Source organism: Anser brachyrhynchus (assembly GCF_964034855.1).
Source record: "Anser brachyrhynchus genome assembly, chromosome: 1".
NCBI classification, from domain to species: domain Eukaryota; kingdom Metazoa; phylum Chordata; class Aves; order Anseriformes; family Anatidae; genus Anser; species Anser brachyrhynchus.
The window spans coordinates 189,485,337-189,502,915 of NC_137694.1; the positions used below are offsets into that span (position 1 = coordinate 189,485,337).

Genomic DNA, 17,579 nt, shown 5'->3' on the forward strand with positions numbered 1-17,579 from the left:
GCTGCTTTCAGCAGCCCTCTGCACTCGAGGTGGCCAGGAATACTGCGGGAAGCGGCTGCCTGGGAAGGGGAGGAAGGTGGGAAGGTGACGCAACTCGAGTAGCGCGTTGCAAGCCTGGGGATCGGCACAGGTAGTGGCTTTCGCCAGGCTGGGGTGGTTTGATGGCAGGTGAGAAGCGTGTGGCCACTGCCCTGTCGCACGGAGGGACAGCGCTCCCCGTCCTCCTTTCTTTTTTGTACTTCTTGCGCTATGTCAAGTCCCTGTCCAAAACCTAATCAAGGTGGAGGGCTGACAGCTCTGACTTGGCGGGCTGTGCGTGGCAGGCCCTGGAGAACGGCCTCCAAATCGTTGGGAAAAACTCCTGGATTAATGAGAACGTAGTCTAATTGCTTTATTTAGATTGCACAAGCCCTGAGGGATGATGTAGGCTTTGTAGCATAATTTGACGTTTGCAGGCACAGTTACCCAAGGATAGCAGAAATTTCCTCAACGGGAGGAACTTTTTCAGACCGGAGTCGTCCTGGTAAGCGGGAGCCCCACGATTTGCCACGCGGGATTTCTGCTTTCCTTCCTCCCTGCACGCCCAGGGCGAGCTGAGCTCTCTCCCTCCTGCTAGCAGCACGGTGCAGCGTTTCTGCAGAGCTGGAAGAAGAGGTGAGAGCTCTGTTTTAAATGCTGCGAAACACCCCTGTGAGCACCCTCTCTGTGGGGTGTAGGCGTGAGCCCTCGGGTCCCAGGGGTGACCACGGGTCTGGTGCTGCTGCTGGGTGGCCCTGCCTCCAGCTGGAGCTGCCGCTGCTCGCCACAAGCTGTCGGCTGGCCTCCCTGCCTCTGAGGGATGTACCAAAATTGATGTACCTGAAAATCCCTGCTTGCTGGGCCCTTCTTCCTGATGGAACGGCAGCGTTTGGGGAAGTCTCCCTCCATCCATCTGCCGGGCTCGTGGCGACGTGCCCACCTCGGTGCAGGATGGCGTTCGTTCTTCCGCAGAAGCGTCGGGGCTCTTAATTTCTTATTTGATTGTTTCCCCACCGCTGTTTTAATAACAAACCAACTTCTGTCTCGGTCTAGCTTGCTTCCTTATCTCCTCACGGACACTTCCCACCGTCTCCCAAGGACTATTGTCTAAAGGCCGTGCCTGCAGCTCGCTGAGTGGCACGGCCGGACGTTTGGGCTAAGCAAAGCTCTGTCTCCCTTTTATCTAGATTTAAGAAGACAGAAACTTGCTTATTTAATATCGTTTCCCAGAGCATAATTCTTTTTTTTTTTTTTTCCTGCTTGCTGTCAAGGCTGAACCCCTGGCAGATTCCAGGCAGTTTGTCATTTGGGGTCGATCCCTGGCAATCTGTCTCAGGCTCTGGTTTGGCAAGCCTAATTATCAGTGGAGATCCCCTCAGGTTTTATGACAAATTGAGGGAGTTAAATCAAGCCATTTTCTCACAGAATGTAATTTGAAGCCCTGCTGAGGAAGTATTTGAGAAGACTGGTCGAGCTGGTGGGAGATATTTCAATTAAATGTTTTTCATCAGAAAATAGCGATCCCCATAACGGGAGAGGTGTGACGCCCTCTGTCCGCGAGGCGGGGAGGCATCTCCCCAACGCTTTGATCCTTGAGGAGCTGCAGACAGCAAACGCAGGGCTGCCCTCCTACAGGAGCAAGCATATTAGCCAGCTTCACCTGGGTCTTCCCTGCTGTAAGGCAGGATGCTCTGTAATCAGTTTAAGAGGGACTTCTCTAACCTGTTCATGAGATGTTTGGGTGCTGGAGGCTTGCATCTTTCCTGTGTCCCATCCCAGTGTTTCAACGTGCCTGCAGCTAGAAAGTGACCCTACTGGTGAACTTCCCCACTGCAAGTTAATCGCAATACATCATCTGTTTGTACAGGAGGAGATTTTTAATGTCTGTCCAACCTTTTACCTGCTGAATGGCTCCCTGTGGGCATCCTTTGCTGTTAATCACAGTGGAAGCTTTGTAGAGAAGACCAGACTCCAGCGAGCTTCCATTTAGGACGCTGAAGCTTGTGTTGTGAGAGGTTGAAGCGTTCCCCTTATAACTTTCAGAGTAGGGACCTCCCTCCTTTTATTTTGGTCAAAAATCACTATTTGTTTTAAAACGAGTTTTGATGTGTATCAAGTAACCCGGATCAAGTTTTATGCAGGAACTGAAGCAAAACATTGAAGTTTGCCTGCTCTGAGATTTTGGGGGAGTTCCTAGCTCACAAATATTTTGCAGTTAGGCGATCTTGTCTGGTCTTGGGCAAAGGATGATCTTTGCCGTCTTGGAAGTTCTTCTGGGATGGGAAATGAACTTGTTCCTTGTTGTGGACAGCAGCTGTGCCGGTTCGGAAGACAGGCTGGTGAACCACAGCACGCCGAGGCAGTAGCGGAGCACCAGCACGTGCTCTTCCAGTGGCACCAGGTATTCCCCTTTCAGCAGCTGATGGTAAGTAGATGGATGATGCAGGGATCAGAGAGGGCGCCTCGCTGCGCCTTTTCCAGTAGAAGGAACCCTCCAGGGCTGTGAGATGCCTGCAGAACAGTGGAAGAAATCTCTCTGAGACACCCGTGACGTTCAGGAGCTGGAAGAACAGAAGCCGCGAGTGGCAGAGGGCTGGTTCCCGGGCAGCACGTTCCTCGTGCCATTCAGACAGCTGCGTTCAAAAGAGGAAAGTAACATGGTCCCCTTTTTTTGGGCAGCGTGTCTTCAGGCAGGTAGTTAAGATTGTTTTTGTACACACTGCACACCCACTGCTGCGTGTGCTGTTGATCTGTGTGTAGCGAGTGGTTTATATTTAACTGGATGACTTCGTTCTGAGTAGTAAATGCCTTACTGGTGGGTGATCCCGCTTTTAATGACAGAGTTGGCAAAGAATGTAACATTTAGTGTCCACATACGTATGTGCCAATGTAATCTACATTTCTGCAGTGTATATTTACATAAATACATACTTCTACAGACGTGAAAAATACAGAATTATGTGAATCAAGGGAACAACTCAACAGCAGATGGACAAACCTTACCTGGTTATCGTAAGAAAACAGGATGGCATCCTTTTCTGCACGGTGAAACTGATGCAAAGATTCGCAGTTACTTTCACTGGCTTTTGGCTTGGGCTCCCAGCCGTCGCTGCTGCCGTGTTGGGATATCTTCCAGCTCCACGTGACGCTGGTGCATGGTCCTGCCTTTGTTCTCATCAGCTGTGAAGCCTCTTCTCTCAGGGCAGGCATCTGTGTGGAAAGCTCAGCGTCTGCTGTAGCTGTCTCGTCTCTGCCCTGTCACTCGTTGCAAGGTAACGTAACAAAGCATTTGTAGGTTTTCCAAGAGAGGTCCTTCCAAAGTGCGTTATCTGACACGCTTAATCCTTTAGTGCAGCAAAATAAGGTTTTGCTTTCCACCTGAGGCTGGCGTGCCTCAGTTATTGTTTGCTTTCCTCTGTGTATTTCCGAATGAGGTTTCAGAAGGCAGTTGGTGGTTCTGGTGTGGTCCCTTAAAACGTAACCTCTTTGCATCTAGGAGTCTGCAGTTAAATCTGACACCTGAAAATATCTGTCGTGCTACTAGAAATAGTAGGTGTATGGATTTTTCATCTCTTTTTCTGAGTAGGGCTTCTCTGTGAATGGTGCTACCTTGGGGATGGAAGAAACAAAGCCAGCCCTTCAGAAAGGGCACCCAGAGGGGTTTATTACCTGTATGTCCATCAAAAAGTCAGCACCGCGTGCTTGTTCAGGAAGCTAGTGTGTGTTTAAAATAAAAACAGAGGGCCAAACCCATTCCATGTTGTTTGCCAGGCATGCCAACATGTCATAAGCACCCGCTGTTTGTTCTCCTGCAGATTGGTAGCAGTGATGCTGTAGCTGCATGAGGAGACATTTGCTGAAGACCAAAAGGATGCTGAGGAAAAATAAAACTGACCATGGGATGGCACCCCTGTGAAGGAGGGGTATCGGCAGCAAAGGTTTCAAAATGAACATAAGCATATATGGGACGAGGCTGAGTAGGGTTTTCTGCTCACTCTTCCTCTGCAGAGGTGCCGGGGCAGTTCATTGGACATGCAGCAGGGTTAGGCTCGGGTTTTCTCTTTGTTTTGGTAGAAAACTCCTTGTTCTGCCTAATTGGCTTTAATTTCATGCTCTTCTGCGTGCCGGAGTTGGCTTCTGAGAAGAAAATTCTCCGGAGCAGCAGGGCCTTGAAATAGATAAGGAGTGGTTTCCAGAAGTTGAAACAAATTGTGATTGTTTAGGAAGTGGTAGTACTGCTTTTGTAAAACGGTGCCGTGTCAGCTTATTTTTACACGTGGTGTTTCATGTTCGGCTGGACAGATGTTTGTTATGGTTTACTTCTTGCCGGTAGCCAGATGCAAGACTGCTTGTTTTCTTACGGGATTGTTTTGAAGAATGTCCCTTTTTGAAATGTTGTTGATGGGGAAGGAAATCTACAAACCTGATATAATAGGTATGTTAACCATTAGATAAGAGGAGAAAGAATATCTTATTTTACTCTAAAATACAATGCAGCCGAGGCACGAGAATTTGGACGCAGAACAAACGTACAGTGCGCTGTAAATAAAGGACAAGGACCAGTAGGAATAGGTGGAATTGGGCCCTATTGAAGTCGGTGGGAGCTTTGCTGTTGACTCCGACAGGATCCCACCGGAGGATGTGAACCCTGCCCCGGGAGCCGCCCTGCTAGGTTATCGAGGTGGGTCACTCTTCCCTCGGCTCCTGCCGAAGCCCCCAGGTGCCCAGGGCCTTGGGGCGAAGCCACCTGGGGTGGCACAAGTTGCCTCTCCACACTTCCCAGGGTAACTGGAGCACGTATAAAGGTGAGCTGTAGAAATCAGGCCAGCTCCTTGCGTCCTGGGGTGGTTTTAAGTCAGAGGATGGGAAGAAGGGTTGGCATTTAATAAAGCTCTCCGTGTTGCTTTGGTCCCGTAGCTTTAGCGTGGGCTCCAGGCGGGAGGAGGGTCGGTCCTACAAGAACTTGTCCCAGGAGCTGTCCTGGCAGCAGGTGAGTGGTGTCCAGCCGTGCTCCCCGCAGCACCCAGGCTCCAAGGGGCTCTTCCTTGCCTTCCAAGAGCTCGTGCCCAGGGTCACAGAGGTCTTCTGTAACACCTCGGTGCCCTGAGCACTGCCAGGCTGCTCAAGCAGGGCGAGAGTCAGGCGCGCGAGGGCACGCAGAGCTCATTTCGGTTCATTCAGGTCAGGTTTCCTCGACTCGAAGGTGGTTATGTGCCATTTGGCAGCGTTTCTAGAGTAATTTATATTGTTTTATGCGATTAGGACTGCATTATGCCGCAGGAGTACTGACCATACGTTGAAAATGAAGGGTCATCGTTTCAAGTGTGGTGAGGAGTGGGAGTGAGAGGAGCCAGCCCAGCACACATTTCCGTACTTCAAAGGCAAGAAGCCTTCAAAAAGCGAGATCACAGGCAGATCCAACTTCTAAGGAGGGGAAAATAAGCTCTGCCGAAGTCACCCTTTGATGCAATTGCAAAGATAACAAATGATATCAGAGGAAAGGTTTGGGGCAGAGGTGTAATGGCCCCTCTGCTGCATCCAGAGAGATGTTGCGCTGCAGACGGAAGAACAAAATCACGCTCGTCCTTACTGAAAGTCACTTTGCCAAGTCATCGTGAGTATAATTGAAAGTGAGAGCTTGGTTTTGTTACCCGCTGCTTGAAAAGCAACAAAAATGGGCAAGAGATGCTCAGGATTGCCATCAGTCGTCCACACGATGAAAGGCAGCGCCGCGTGCGAGGGGACGCAGGAGACGGCTGCGGTTCGGGCGCCCTGCCCCCTGCTTGCTCGTGGCAGTGGGCAGGCTGCAGGTGGCATTTTGTTTTCGGGAGAGAAACCCCAGCTTTCTGGCGCTTTACGGGCAGGATGACGTTGACGTCTTGATTTTCAGCTCGGCCAGAAGACAGCCAGCCGTCTGCTGGCACTGAGCCACCGGCGGGACGGCGGCCTTAATTTCTAGGTCCGTCGTAATTAAATGGTTCCTCCTCTAACCAAGTTATCCATCGAAAGCCCTTCTGCTTTTTCTCTTGATGACCACAACGCAGCTGTAAAAACACCCGTAGGTGTGCCCGAGGAAGCTTCAGGATTAAGTTATTTTGAAATATGTTTTTAGTGGCATTCTTGAATTTATGTATGAGCTTGAGATAATTCACCAGGTATTTTTTTTAATGAATAAATCCTACCTCCCCCTGCCCCCAAGACCTGGCCAAGCTCCTGCCCTGGTCCAGCATCCCTGCAGCGAGGGGCTGCTTCTCTCCTGGGGACGTTGCTCCTCCCCAGCCCACTTTTTGCCCAAAGGTTGTCACAACACAATTAAAGGCTGGACAAGATGATCTTAGAGGTCTTTTCAACCTGAACGATCCCATGATTCCAGCTGTGGCAGAGGAGTTTCTCAGGTACCAGGCTTTCATTTTCAGTGCGGAGATAAAACCACCGTTTGTCTGGCACCGCTGACTTGTGCTCGTTTGGCAGGACACCGGGTTTAGTTAAATGAAAAGCCTACGTAGAAAATAAATGGTCTACAATCGTTATTAGGCAGCATGTTTTTGGAGCAGAGGCTTTGCACCAAAGCCTGAAAGCAAATTAGGGTCCACAGCTCCTCGTGGGGCTGGCAGAGGAAGGGAGAAGGGCTCAGGATCGCGGGGACTGCCAGTACCTGGAGGTATTTATTAGACAAAAGAGTGTCACACTGCCTCTGTTCCCCGCAGAGACGTCCTCCTTGGAGCTTTGTGCGGCTCACAGTGGGTCCCTGCCGTGCTCGAGCAGCCCTATCAGCTGAATCAGGCAACCCTAAACACTTCGGGCCGTTCGATGTCTCAACCTTGCCATAAATAATGGCTTGGCAAGAGGCAAACTCTTTTCAGCAGTCCTTTGGCATTTCTGGGTGTTTCTGCGCGGCGTAACATAGCTGTGCTTGCACTGAGATCCGGGGCTTGCTTCTGAGTCAAACCGGTCTTGACTCTCAGGCTGGCTTTGGGAAACAAACCCACTGACACATTTCCTGCGGGTATCTTGCTCGTAGCTGGCTGCAGTTTGTGGCAGGGATTTCTTTGTTTTGGTTTGGAAGGTTTTTTTTTTTTTCATATGGTGCAAGAGGCTGCAGGTGAGAACCAACATGCGGATAAATTTTGGTAAACAGACCCGTCGTCCTTGGGAAGGGAGAACATAGCTTTCCCTGTCCACGTGCGTCAGGAGTTCCCGTAGTTCACCAAATGAGGTTTTTCGAAGACTTGCCTGAAACCTGCCTTTCTCCAGGGTCTGAAGCAGTGTCTTTCTGGACTGCGGCTGCTATACGAGAGCTTTTGGTGGAACTGGGACGGTTCCTGGCACGGTGGGACTTCCCAATCCTCAGCCTTGTTCCTGCCATTGTAATTACTTTCTCATAGTAGGGGAGGCAGGCGTAAGGCCAAGGGAGAGGGATTTAAGCCTGGGTTTACAACTGGTGTTTGGGAAAAACAAAGAGTTTTTTCATTTTCTAGTTGATGATGTGATGGGAGAACTGAAGCATTGGACTTAAAAGCTGCCTCAATTAAGTTTCTTAGCATGTATTTTCCCACCTTTCACCCTGGGTTTATAGCTGGAGCAGTGAAGCACAAGTCTCACTTCTCCACGCTGTAAATTGCACGTAGCAATATTTTGTCCACGCGTTATTCCCAGCGCTGGTGTCGGAGTGCAGTGTGTGTTCAGTGGTCTAAAGTGCACCCGACTGCCAGCTGGCTGAGGATGTTGGTGCTGGGATGAAGGTGGGGTGGCGGGGCGCGGGCTCAGGAGGATGGCTGCAACCAGTGGGAGCAACGCTCGGAAGAGAAGGCTCAGGGGCGAGCCATGAGGAGGAACCAGGGCATGGTTTGTCCGCAGAGAGGAGTTTGCTTTACCCCGCTGCTAATCCCGTCGTAAAGTCCCAAGCAGGGAGCTGCACCCGAGCTGCTCACAAGCTGAAACCGCTGCACACCGCTGCCTGGCCGTGCCAGCACGTCTGTCTGTACGCAGGGATGGCGAGGGCATCGGTTACAGGCAGGTAAACATCGCTTTGTGCTGGGATTTGTGTTCCGTTTGCTTCCAGGTGTGACGCATGCAGCTGTGGTCCTCTGAAACTTGGTCCTGCGTTATAAGATGTGCGTTTCCCTGCAACGCATCTTAGAATATATGGGTGATCTAAAAGGCTTCATGGACAGTATTACACGTTCGTGTGCCTTTGGAAGCATGTTGCTGGCGTGGGACCACAGCTGGAAGTGCTGCCCCGCGGTTTCACTGCGTGCCCCCTTCTTGCAGTGCTGCCGTCCTGCTGGGACTGAGAAGTTCAGGGAGCTGCACGCAGCTGATGCAAATAAAAAACAGCTTGAGCCTTTGCCTCAGCGTAACCAAATTAAATAAAGCTCGGCTCTGCGTGTCCTTTATCCCAAATTGTCTGTTCCAGCCTGTGGGCAGTTGCCAGCCTGTGCTACTGCCTGCTGGCAGGAGCTGGAGCTCCGAGAGAGAAACGTGGGTCTGTTTTACTGCAAACGGCGTCCCGCCGCTGCACGTGGTCACGTTTCCCTCTAGGGACGGCAGCACGTGTGGCGCCTTATTTTGGGACGTAATGCTCCCAAGTTTTGCTCTTAGTTCACCCCCGAGACTTTAAAAGGATATATAACTACATATAAACATCTGCTTTTTTTTTTTTAAATTCCCAGCCCAGGAACAGTGCCCTGAGATCTGGAAGGCAGGCTTCGCTTTTCTGGCTCGCCCAGTTGTGTACGAGCTGCGTGGTTGTGAAGCGGGTGGGAGCTGAGGAGAGCACATCTCCTTCTCCTGGGGCTGCCCAGGCTTCATGAATGGGAGTAGGAAGCAGAAAATGCTGTATTTTTTTTTTCTGCTTTGATTCCCTGCGATAAGCCTAGCAAACGTGCTGAAGGAGACGTTTTGCCCCGTGAAAATGAGGAATGCAAGTGGGAAGATTCTTCCCTCGAAACGTAGCGGGGTGAGGCGTTATAACTCTGCAGCAGTGCTGTTTGGTGGGATGTGCCTGGGCCAGCTAACGATGACAGCTTCTTTCTCGCAGGCCCAACCACAAGGATGGAGTGCCAGAAAATTCTCAATTTCGGAAACCAGCTCCTTCGCCGGAAAAACGTGGACTGCACTCGAGAAGACAGCCGGCTCTCGCGGTGCCTCAACACGTTCGACTTGGTGGCCTTGGGCGTCGGCAGCACGTTGGGTGCAGGCGTCTACGTCCTGGCCGGGGCCGTGGCACGGGAAAACGCGGGGCCTGCCATCGTGATCTCCTTCTTGATCGCCGCCTTGGCTTCTGTGCTGGCCGGGCTCTGCTACGGAGAATTTGGTGCCCGCGTTCCTAAGACGGGATCAGCTTATCTGTACAGCTACGTGACCGTGGGCGAGCTGTGGGCCTTCATTACGGGGTGGAATTTAATCCTCTCCTATGTTATCGGTGAGTACGGCGGGTGTGTGGTAAGACATTTGGTCCATTTTAGTCCTTTTAGACTTTTTAAAAAACGACCGAAGGTTTGAGGCTTCTTCAGCAGGGCGCACCGACAGTGGCTGCTGTCACTCCACAAGGTGAGTGTTGTACTGTGGGCTTTGTCCTGAAGCCAAATTATTACAGCAGCTACTTCCCCTGAACTCCCACGTCACCCGTTTGGCATGCGCTGGCTGCTGAGAAAGAAGTGGCTGGCAGAAGGATGCTTCTCCACGGCAGCTCCGGTGCTCCCGCCTGATTAGGAATTAATTTCTGGCCCCTTTGAGACCTGCTCAAAGGATCAGGAGATGAGAATTCTGTCTCGTGAGTGGTGGCAGGATTTAGCGTAGGGTGAGCTGCAGTTTCGCGGCCTCTGAAAGGTCCAAACCAAATCCCTTCTAAGCCCTTCGCTCCCATTAGGAGAGGCCTTGCATCATGCTCTGAGCACGCGGCGTGCAGCCCCACTGATGCACTAAAAACTAAAGCACACTTTGCCAATTAAGGATCCGGGTCTTTGCAAGCACATTCTGGGCTTGTCATCATGCCCATAATTAAGGCTGCAACCAACTTGCCAGTTGAGAGTGAAGACTTAACGAATTAAAATGAAAAACAGCGTTATGCTAAATGATTAAAGGAAGTTTTTTTTTTAAAAAAAAAAAAAACCCTGCATTTTATGGGATGTGCAACCGTTACCTTGGAGATCAGTTCCCATGGAGCCGGGAAGTGTAAGATCGTATCAAGAGTGATAAAGTGATGTAACAGCTGCTTGTGCTGGCTCTGGTCTGTGTGCTCCCTGAAACCTTTTCCTCCTCTTCCTCTCTCTTTTATTTATTTATTTTTTTAATAACAAATGAGAGGTTGAAAAACCAGAGTTAATTAACCTCATCTCCTTAGGAAATCTGAATCCTGTGGTTCTTTTGTGAATCAGGCTCATTCCAGTGAGGAGATAAAAAATAGTTTTAAAAAAAAAGTAAGCATTTGATTTCCTCCAGACTTCTCAAATGGACTCTGTTTAGGCTACATGTAGAAAAATGGAACAGATTTCTTGGTTATTTATCATCTCATCCAAAAGGGTAATGACTCAGTCTTCTTCGTGCTCCTTGTCTTGTTATCTACATGGTGGCCTTCCTACCATGATACTGGACCACAAAAATGACTTACATAGCCATGGAAAAGCCTTGGCATGGTCCCAAAACCTGATTCTGCAATTTCACCATGAAAAGATTGTATACTTAGCGATACGCTCCCAATCTGAGCTGAGAGATATTTTTTTTTGTCCTCTCCAAATGGCTTTTGAACCATGGCCTCAGCCTTTAGTTTTGAGTTGGCTGCTTATCGTGTTACCAGAGGGTAGAAAATTCATTAAAAACTATGTAGGTGTTGTCCGTGAAGGAGTTCTAACACAACTTGGTTGCTTTTAATTCAGCTCTGTAACAAAAATAAATGTTTGCAACTGGCTTCCTCACAATTTGGGAAGAAGGGCGGCTGTTAAAAATCATCCTGAGGAGGATGCGAGCTGTACTAGGTCTCTCTTTATCTTATGCAACATTTTCCCCTGTGCTAATTGCCCATCTTGTGAGCAAGGACAACTCCCATCAGCATCAGGGGCGTGGGAGAGAAAGCTGTGTTGGCAGGCACACTCTGCAGTTCAGAGCTGGGGCCTGAGAGGGGGCAGAAAGCCAATTTTTTTTTCCGTTGCGCAGCAGAAAATCCTAAGCAGTGCCACCAAAGCCAGCCAAGGTGGCGGGAGCTTAAATTTGTAAGGGACTCAACCAACCTGATGTTGTCACTGAGGCTTTCAGACGTGTTCAGAAAGTATTGTGGGGAAAAAGTGAAATCTTGGGGTCCCAGGATCGTGGTGGCCACGGGTACAACTCTCCTGGGTACAGGCCTAATGCCTTTGCACCAAGCTCTTCAGCAACAATAAAGATATTATCCAGGTGCCTGCAGCGCTGGAAGAATGTCAGATTACCCCCACTCCTCAAGCCTGTTGGTTACAGAGAGTTCAGGATAAGCTGATAGTGATACGGAACTGGCTTCCAAGCAGCTGGCGTCCAATATAAAGCGTGCAGGAGCTGGTTGTTCCTGTCCTAGAACGTGAAATACTACAGCCAAGACCAAAAAAAAGAAAAAAAAAGAAACCAGCAGTAAAGAGATAGCCTTTTCCCTTGAATTGCCTCGAGGTAAAGCAGAAAATTTGTGATGTAGTGCCTAGCAACTTTCAGAGTTTTTTGGGATGAAGTGGATGGCACTGATGTCCCATCTCTTTAAACGCATTCGCTCTACGTACCTCTGCATCTCAGTGGGCAGCACAGTATCCAGACAGGTCTGATCTGTAGCTTATTATCACGCTGTTGACAAGCCACATCGTCACAGGGAACGTTCCCAGCGTCGCTACAGGTGCTGCCAAGCACTGCTGAAGAGGACTGAGCTGTGGCAGGCACTGGTGTTGTTTGACACAGTCACAAGAGCTGGAGTTGGGACCTGAAAACCTCCCCGTAGGTGCCTGTGTCGGGAAAAACTGCTCTAGGTATAAGTGGGCCCAGAGCCCTCTAAGGAATTGCTCTGCAAACCAAAAGCAAGCCAACCTCTTTTAGTTTTGTGACTAGGCAATTATGTACAGGATTAATAATGTCATGCAATTAGGTGCTGTTATATATAGCATACAGCTCAGGCTGCTGGGGGCTGGAGGAAAAGGTCATTCTAGGCAACTTAAGGCAAAGCTGAGGTTTCCTAGGAAGCCAAAGCACTCCGTTAAGGAATTTTACCTTGTCAGAGCACGAGTCTGAGACAGCAGATGGCCTTCGCTGCCGTCAAAGCAGGTGCTAAGCGTGAATAGAGGCTGAGGTTTGGAGTGCTCCAGAGGGCAAACGCCGGATGGGGACCTTCAGCCTGTCCCAGACGGCCACTCCCCAGGTCTGGGAGGAGGCAGGTCCCGCACCTCCCTGTGCTCGCACTTCGTGCAGCAATGGACTGGGTCTGCAGAGGAAATGCTGCTAGCACCTGAGCTCTGAACACACGGCTGCCTTCGGGCACCGTGGTGCTCTTTGAGACCTGCCCGTGGCCAAAAGCTGCGCGAAGTGCCTTGTGTTTGGGGTGTTTGGCAGCTGCAGAAGGTGACCCACGTCCTTTCTGCCCTCTGACAGGGACCTCCAGCGTGGCCAGAGCCTGGAGCGCGACGTTCGATGAAATCATCGGCCAGCACATTGAGGAATTCTGTAGGAAATACATGACGATGGATGCTCCGGGAGTGCTAGCCAAATACCCAGACATCTTCGCTGTGGTGATAATCATCATCTTAACAGGTAAAAACCTCGGAGGGGTTTGGGAGTCTTGGACCTCCCTCTTCTGTAATTTCGTTGTTTGCTTTTGGAATAGGCACAAAGTCCTCATTTATTTTGGACAACTTACTGAAGGCTCTTTCTTGCCACAAGGGTTGGATTGACCTATATAGCTGCAGTGGAGTTAGCGCTGGGCATATCCTGTTTACAAGCTTTTTAATTAGAGGGGAGCGTTGTTGATATTTTCGAGCCACTTTTAAAGCCTTCAATCAAATTTTATATAAGGAAGGAAAGAAAAGATGACTTGTTATCCTCAATCAGGTATGGGAGTCTAATCCTTCCCCCCACAAATCCTGTTATACAAGGATTTCATTCTGTTACTCTACTACTTTTATTCCCGCTTTGATAATCTGCCAATTTTCAGTGCCTGGGGCCAAGAAAAGTGAGAGGCAAAAATATGGGACTCAGTAGCAACCTCATGTACTATTTTTTTATATTAGGTGTCAAAGCATGGAAATATATACGGACTTCAGTTTGCAGCACTGAATGTAAGACCCCAGAGAAATAAACCTATGAAAAGCAGTCAGGTCCTTCTCCTTTTTTCCTAAAAACGTGCCAAGGGTTTGATCAGGATTTGGAAAAGTCTTGAAAATTTGTGAAATTAAAAACCTTCTGAACTTTTGCCAACTACTCCAACTGGATCTTGTGAAACACTCCCAAATTATGCAAATGGAAAAAAAATAAATTACTCAGGTACCCCCTCTGTGGTTTCCAGCATGCAGAAATGCAGTGTTGCCCCAACAGGGTTATCCCAACATTTCAAACTCTGCATTGGATGGGCATCTTGCAGCAGGGGACAGGCTTCATAAGCCAGTGATGCTTTGGCATCTGAGTTAGAATTTGGATCTCTTATGTGGCTGTCTCAGCTTTTGTCCTATCTTAAATAAGGAAACATGAGTGCACAGGACTCTTCCCCTGTCCTCGAAGTGCCTTGGGGTAGCAGTAAGGACACCATTTAGTGCTTCTTCTGTCCTTCAAGCCCACGTGAAGTTGTTTTCTTTCTCTCTCAGCCTTCTTATTATATGTGAGTTCAAGGTTTGGGTTCTTGAAAATCAGGTACCTGAAGAGCAAATGTGATTTACCAGAGCTTGTCGCTCAGGGAAGCTGAGTTATGCCTCAGCAAAGCACTGGTTGCCAAAGCCTGCAAATATGCTTTTCTCCTAATGGGCAAGAGGTTGAAAACCTGCTCTCGCTGAACTCGTAGGCAAAGCTCCCACTGATTTCAACGGGAGCAGGAATCTCAAGATGCCACCTTGTTCTGTGCCTTAAGCTAGAAACAGCTGACCTCCTGGCTTCAGTCCTTGTGAGGATGGCATCGTAATTTCCCCTGCTCACAAGAAAAGGTGAATGTTGTTGATAACACCTGCCTTTGGCCAAGACCTCTAAAACAGTGTTCCTTCATGGAAACCCACCTGGCTTTCTCCCGGTCCCTGCCTGGAGTTTGTGGCTGGCTTTGGGTGGCACAGCACAGCGCCAGGAGGTAAAGTAAAGCACTTTTCCCTGGAGCATGTCCCAAACGGGCACGCTGTGTGGGAAGGTGTGTTACTTCAGACAGGGGTAATGTGTGGGCCGGAGGCCCTGTCCTTCCCAGTGACTTAATCCTGGCCTACCTGAGCTGCTTGGCTTCGTGGAGAAACAAGAAATTTTAAGCTGGGACGAGCTCAGCGTTGATACAGCGCTGATGTTTTCAGTAAGCGAGCTGTTCTGTGTCTCCTTCCCAATGCCCCTGCGCACGCTGCTGGTGGTGAAATACCTGACTGCCCGTTTGCTCTTTTTGCAGGGCTTTTAATTTTTGGTGTGAAGGAATCTGCCCTGGTGAACAAAGTGTTCACCTGCATCAACATCCTCGTCCTTGGCTTCGTCATGGTCTCTGGCTTTGTGAAAGGATCGCTAAAAAACTGGCAGCTGACTGAAGAGGACATTTACAACACCAGCCACGGCATTTTTGGGGACAAGTAGGTTGTACCTTTTTCTCTCAGACATAAAATCGATGCATTTTCACCATCAGGTTTAGAGGAGGGTTTGTGGAGCAATTCAGAGGATCAGTGAATGGGATAGCTTCCTCCTTCACCAAACACTTCGGGGGCAGAGACGGTTTTGGTGGGTGTTCGCTGAATGTGGGCTACTCTACTGGGGTGAAACTGGTGGGAGTTAGGCTGGGTCAGCATGGGCCCTGTGCAAAAGTGACCATTTCCAGTGTCATGACTGGAAGCCAAAGTTGAGAGAAAAGAGCTTTTCAGATAACCTCAAGCTCAAGGTTACAGCAGGCTGGCTCTGGTGCCTGTTTTAAGCCATGACCAAGTGTAGCTCTGTGGTTTCTCTGGACACTTGGGCAGCTTCCTTGAAGAACCATTGTGCCTTTGGGAGACCTTGTCCCAGATGCCTGAGAAAGTGGAAGGCAAGTTGCAGATTATTTTAACGCACTGCAGCAAGCATATCACAAATCCATTTTTAATGACATTTTGCTGCTTGGCCAAAATCCTCTGTTCCCACAAAAGACCAAAAATAAGGAGCTTGCAAAGGTAGCCAGTGATACAAGGCTGTTATTTTTTTTTTGACTTGAGACTGTGTGACACAGAATGACTGCTCCCTGGCTTTCAAATGTCCCCACGTCCATCAGCTCAGTCCTGGCTCACTATCTAAACCCTTCATGCTGGCCTGCAAGGGAACACAGGCTGGCACACGCCGGAGAGATTTATAAATGTTGCATGGGTCTAGTTTGGCTTGTATACAAGCCACTTATTGAGCTTCTCTGGAAAAATTCAACCTGCTGTGATCTTCTTCCCTGTGAACAAATTGCTTCTGTAGGAAAGGTCCCCCCTCCCTCCTTCCTGCTATTCCCATGCAAGTAGCAATTAGTGCAATAGCTTCAAAGTGTAACTGTAGCTCTTTCACCGGTAGCTCTTGCTATTTTTGTAAAGTCTGTCTGGGGTTTGCTTCTCTTTATCATTATTTCCAGAGTAATCCACATTTAGGCTGTGCTATTTCTGCAAATAAAAGGTGAGTTTTCAGCTCTCAGTGGAACTCCTACAAGAGAGTTCAGATGCTTCTACCTGATAAGACGTGCAGGTTTGGGATTTGCTTTAATTGAATTAATTCATCTTTAGAAGGCTTCTTCCTCAAAATTGAGTGTCCTAAGTTACTTTAACTGAAGGATCTTCTGTACATGTACACAGGCAGGTGTATCTCAGGCTTTGATCCAGAGTGCACTGGAGTCGTTAGCTGTCTGTTATAATGAGCTTTGGCTCAGGCTCAGCAAATTATTTGCTTTGTCAGAGGTGCCTGCACCTCACCTCACACGCAGGATTTGGATACAAGGTTGGTGAGGGGAGTTTTGATGTTGAAGGTGGAGCATTGGGTAGGTTTTAGACTGTCATGGCAACCCGCGTTGCTCTGATGTCTCCTCATGCCTTGTCCGAGTTCATCTTAGGTGAACAGTGGATGGTTTACATTTTTCCCTGTCTTCAGTTTTCAGAATTACATGTTGTGCTTTTTCAAAAGCTTGTTGAAATGAACCTGTGTATCTACACACATACAATATTATCAGGAGAGAAATTTTAGTATTCATGTTATCTTCTCCCTGTCTTAGCCAGGACATTTTTATCCCAACATAAATACAGGTGGAGAGAATAAACCATGAACCATTTTTATTCCCTGCATTCCCCAGGCTGCTGCAGGCCAGTCCAAAGCTCAGCAGTGGGTAGGGCAGAGCATTTTCCTCAGCATTTGTGTGCTGGCATGTGAAAAGGAGAGCGTGTTCCTTTGAACTCCAGCTGTGGACGTCGGTATGAGCTGTATGACTAGTCTTGTTGCTGCCATCGGGGCAGAATGCCTTCTAACCCCGTGTCATGTTTTTCAGTCATACCCAGGGAGAAAAGCTCTATGGTGTTGGAGGGTTTATGCCCTATGGATTGAAAGGAGTCCTCTCAGGGGCAGCCACGTGCTTTTATGCTTTCGTTGGATTTGACTGTATTGCTACTACAGGTAAGAGGGACTATGTTTCCATTCCAGATGTGAACCTGGTTGCTGGCTGATTGGCTTTCAGGAATGTTTTACAGCACAGATGATGAGTAATCCGTGACACTGCATGCATTTTCCCTGTGAACCTCAGCCTGAAATACATTTTTGACTCAGCTGCTCCTAATACTCAAACTGCTGAGTACGTCCAAGTCCCTGGGTGCACGAATGTTGCCTTCTGGCTGTTGTGGCAGGTGGCTAGATCATATAACCTATAAAAAGAGCTTTTTCCCTCCTTCTTTGCCTCCACGGCTCAATCCCATGGTTGTCCACTGCTGATAATAACCAGATCAGACTCAGTAGAAAACACATCCAGTTTTACCAACAGGCATGAGGTAAAACCCAGGTTCTTGTGTGACTGGTGGAGTTTGAACCTCTAACTCTAGATGATGCTTTAATCAGGTTATTAAATACTCCAAGCTCCACTGGCTTGGAGTATTTAAAGAGCCAGAGGAAGAGGGAGCCTCCAAGGAAGAGTATTCCACCTAAAGCAGTGCCTCAAAATGAAGGGGAGTTTTTATCTCCAAAGGTTCAGAGATCTCCTTCTGAGAGAGTAACCATCAGCGTTGTCACATTTCTCCTGGCTTAGAAGAATCTAATTCCCCTGGAGAAAGGAAGGATTACCCTTAATTTCACATTTGGCAAGAAATGAGTTGCTTCAAAGCTGGAACAGAGGGAGGAGATCATCACAAAGACAGATAAAACAGTACTGCCTCATGTTCCAAGGAGTTTGAGAAATGCTGGCTCCATTA

At 48.8% G+C, this 17,579-nt stretch overlaps 1 protein-coding gene across 2 annotated transcripts in view; it reads left to right on the top strand.

Annotated features, from left to right (window-relative positions):
* Positions 1-17,579, top strand: part of SLC7A1 (solute carrier family 7 member 1) — a 40,136-nt gene that overhangs the window by 8,133 nt on the left and 14,424 nt on the right. Inside the window, exons 1-5 of one of the 2 annotated variants that reach the window (XM_080560656.1) lie at positions 8,827-8,977; positions 9,059-9,442; positions 12,616-12,774; positions 14,591-14,765; positions 16,670-16,794. In XM_080560656.1, coding sequence (XP_080416782.1) covers positions 9,073-9,442; positions 12,616-12,774; positions 14,591-14,765; positions 16,670-16,794 — 829 coding nt within the window. In that variant the 5' untranslated portion in view covers positions 8,827-8,977; positions 9,059-9,072. Of the gene's footprint in view, positions 1-8,826; positions 8,978-9,058; positions 9,443-12,615; positions 12,775-14,590; positions 14,766-16,669; positions 16,795-17,579 lie in introns of those variants that run through there. The other variant, XM_080560655.1, reaches the window with a different exon arrangement.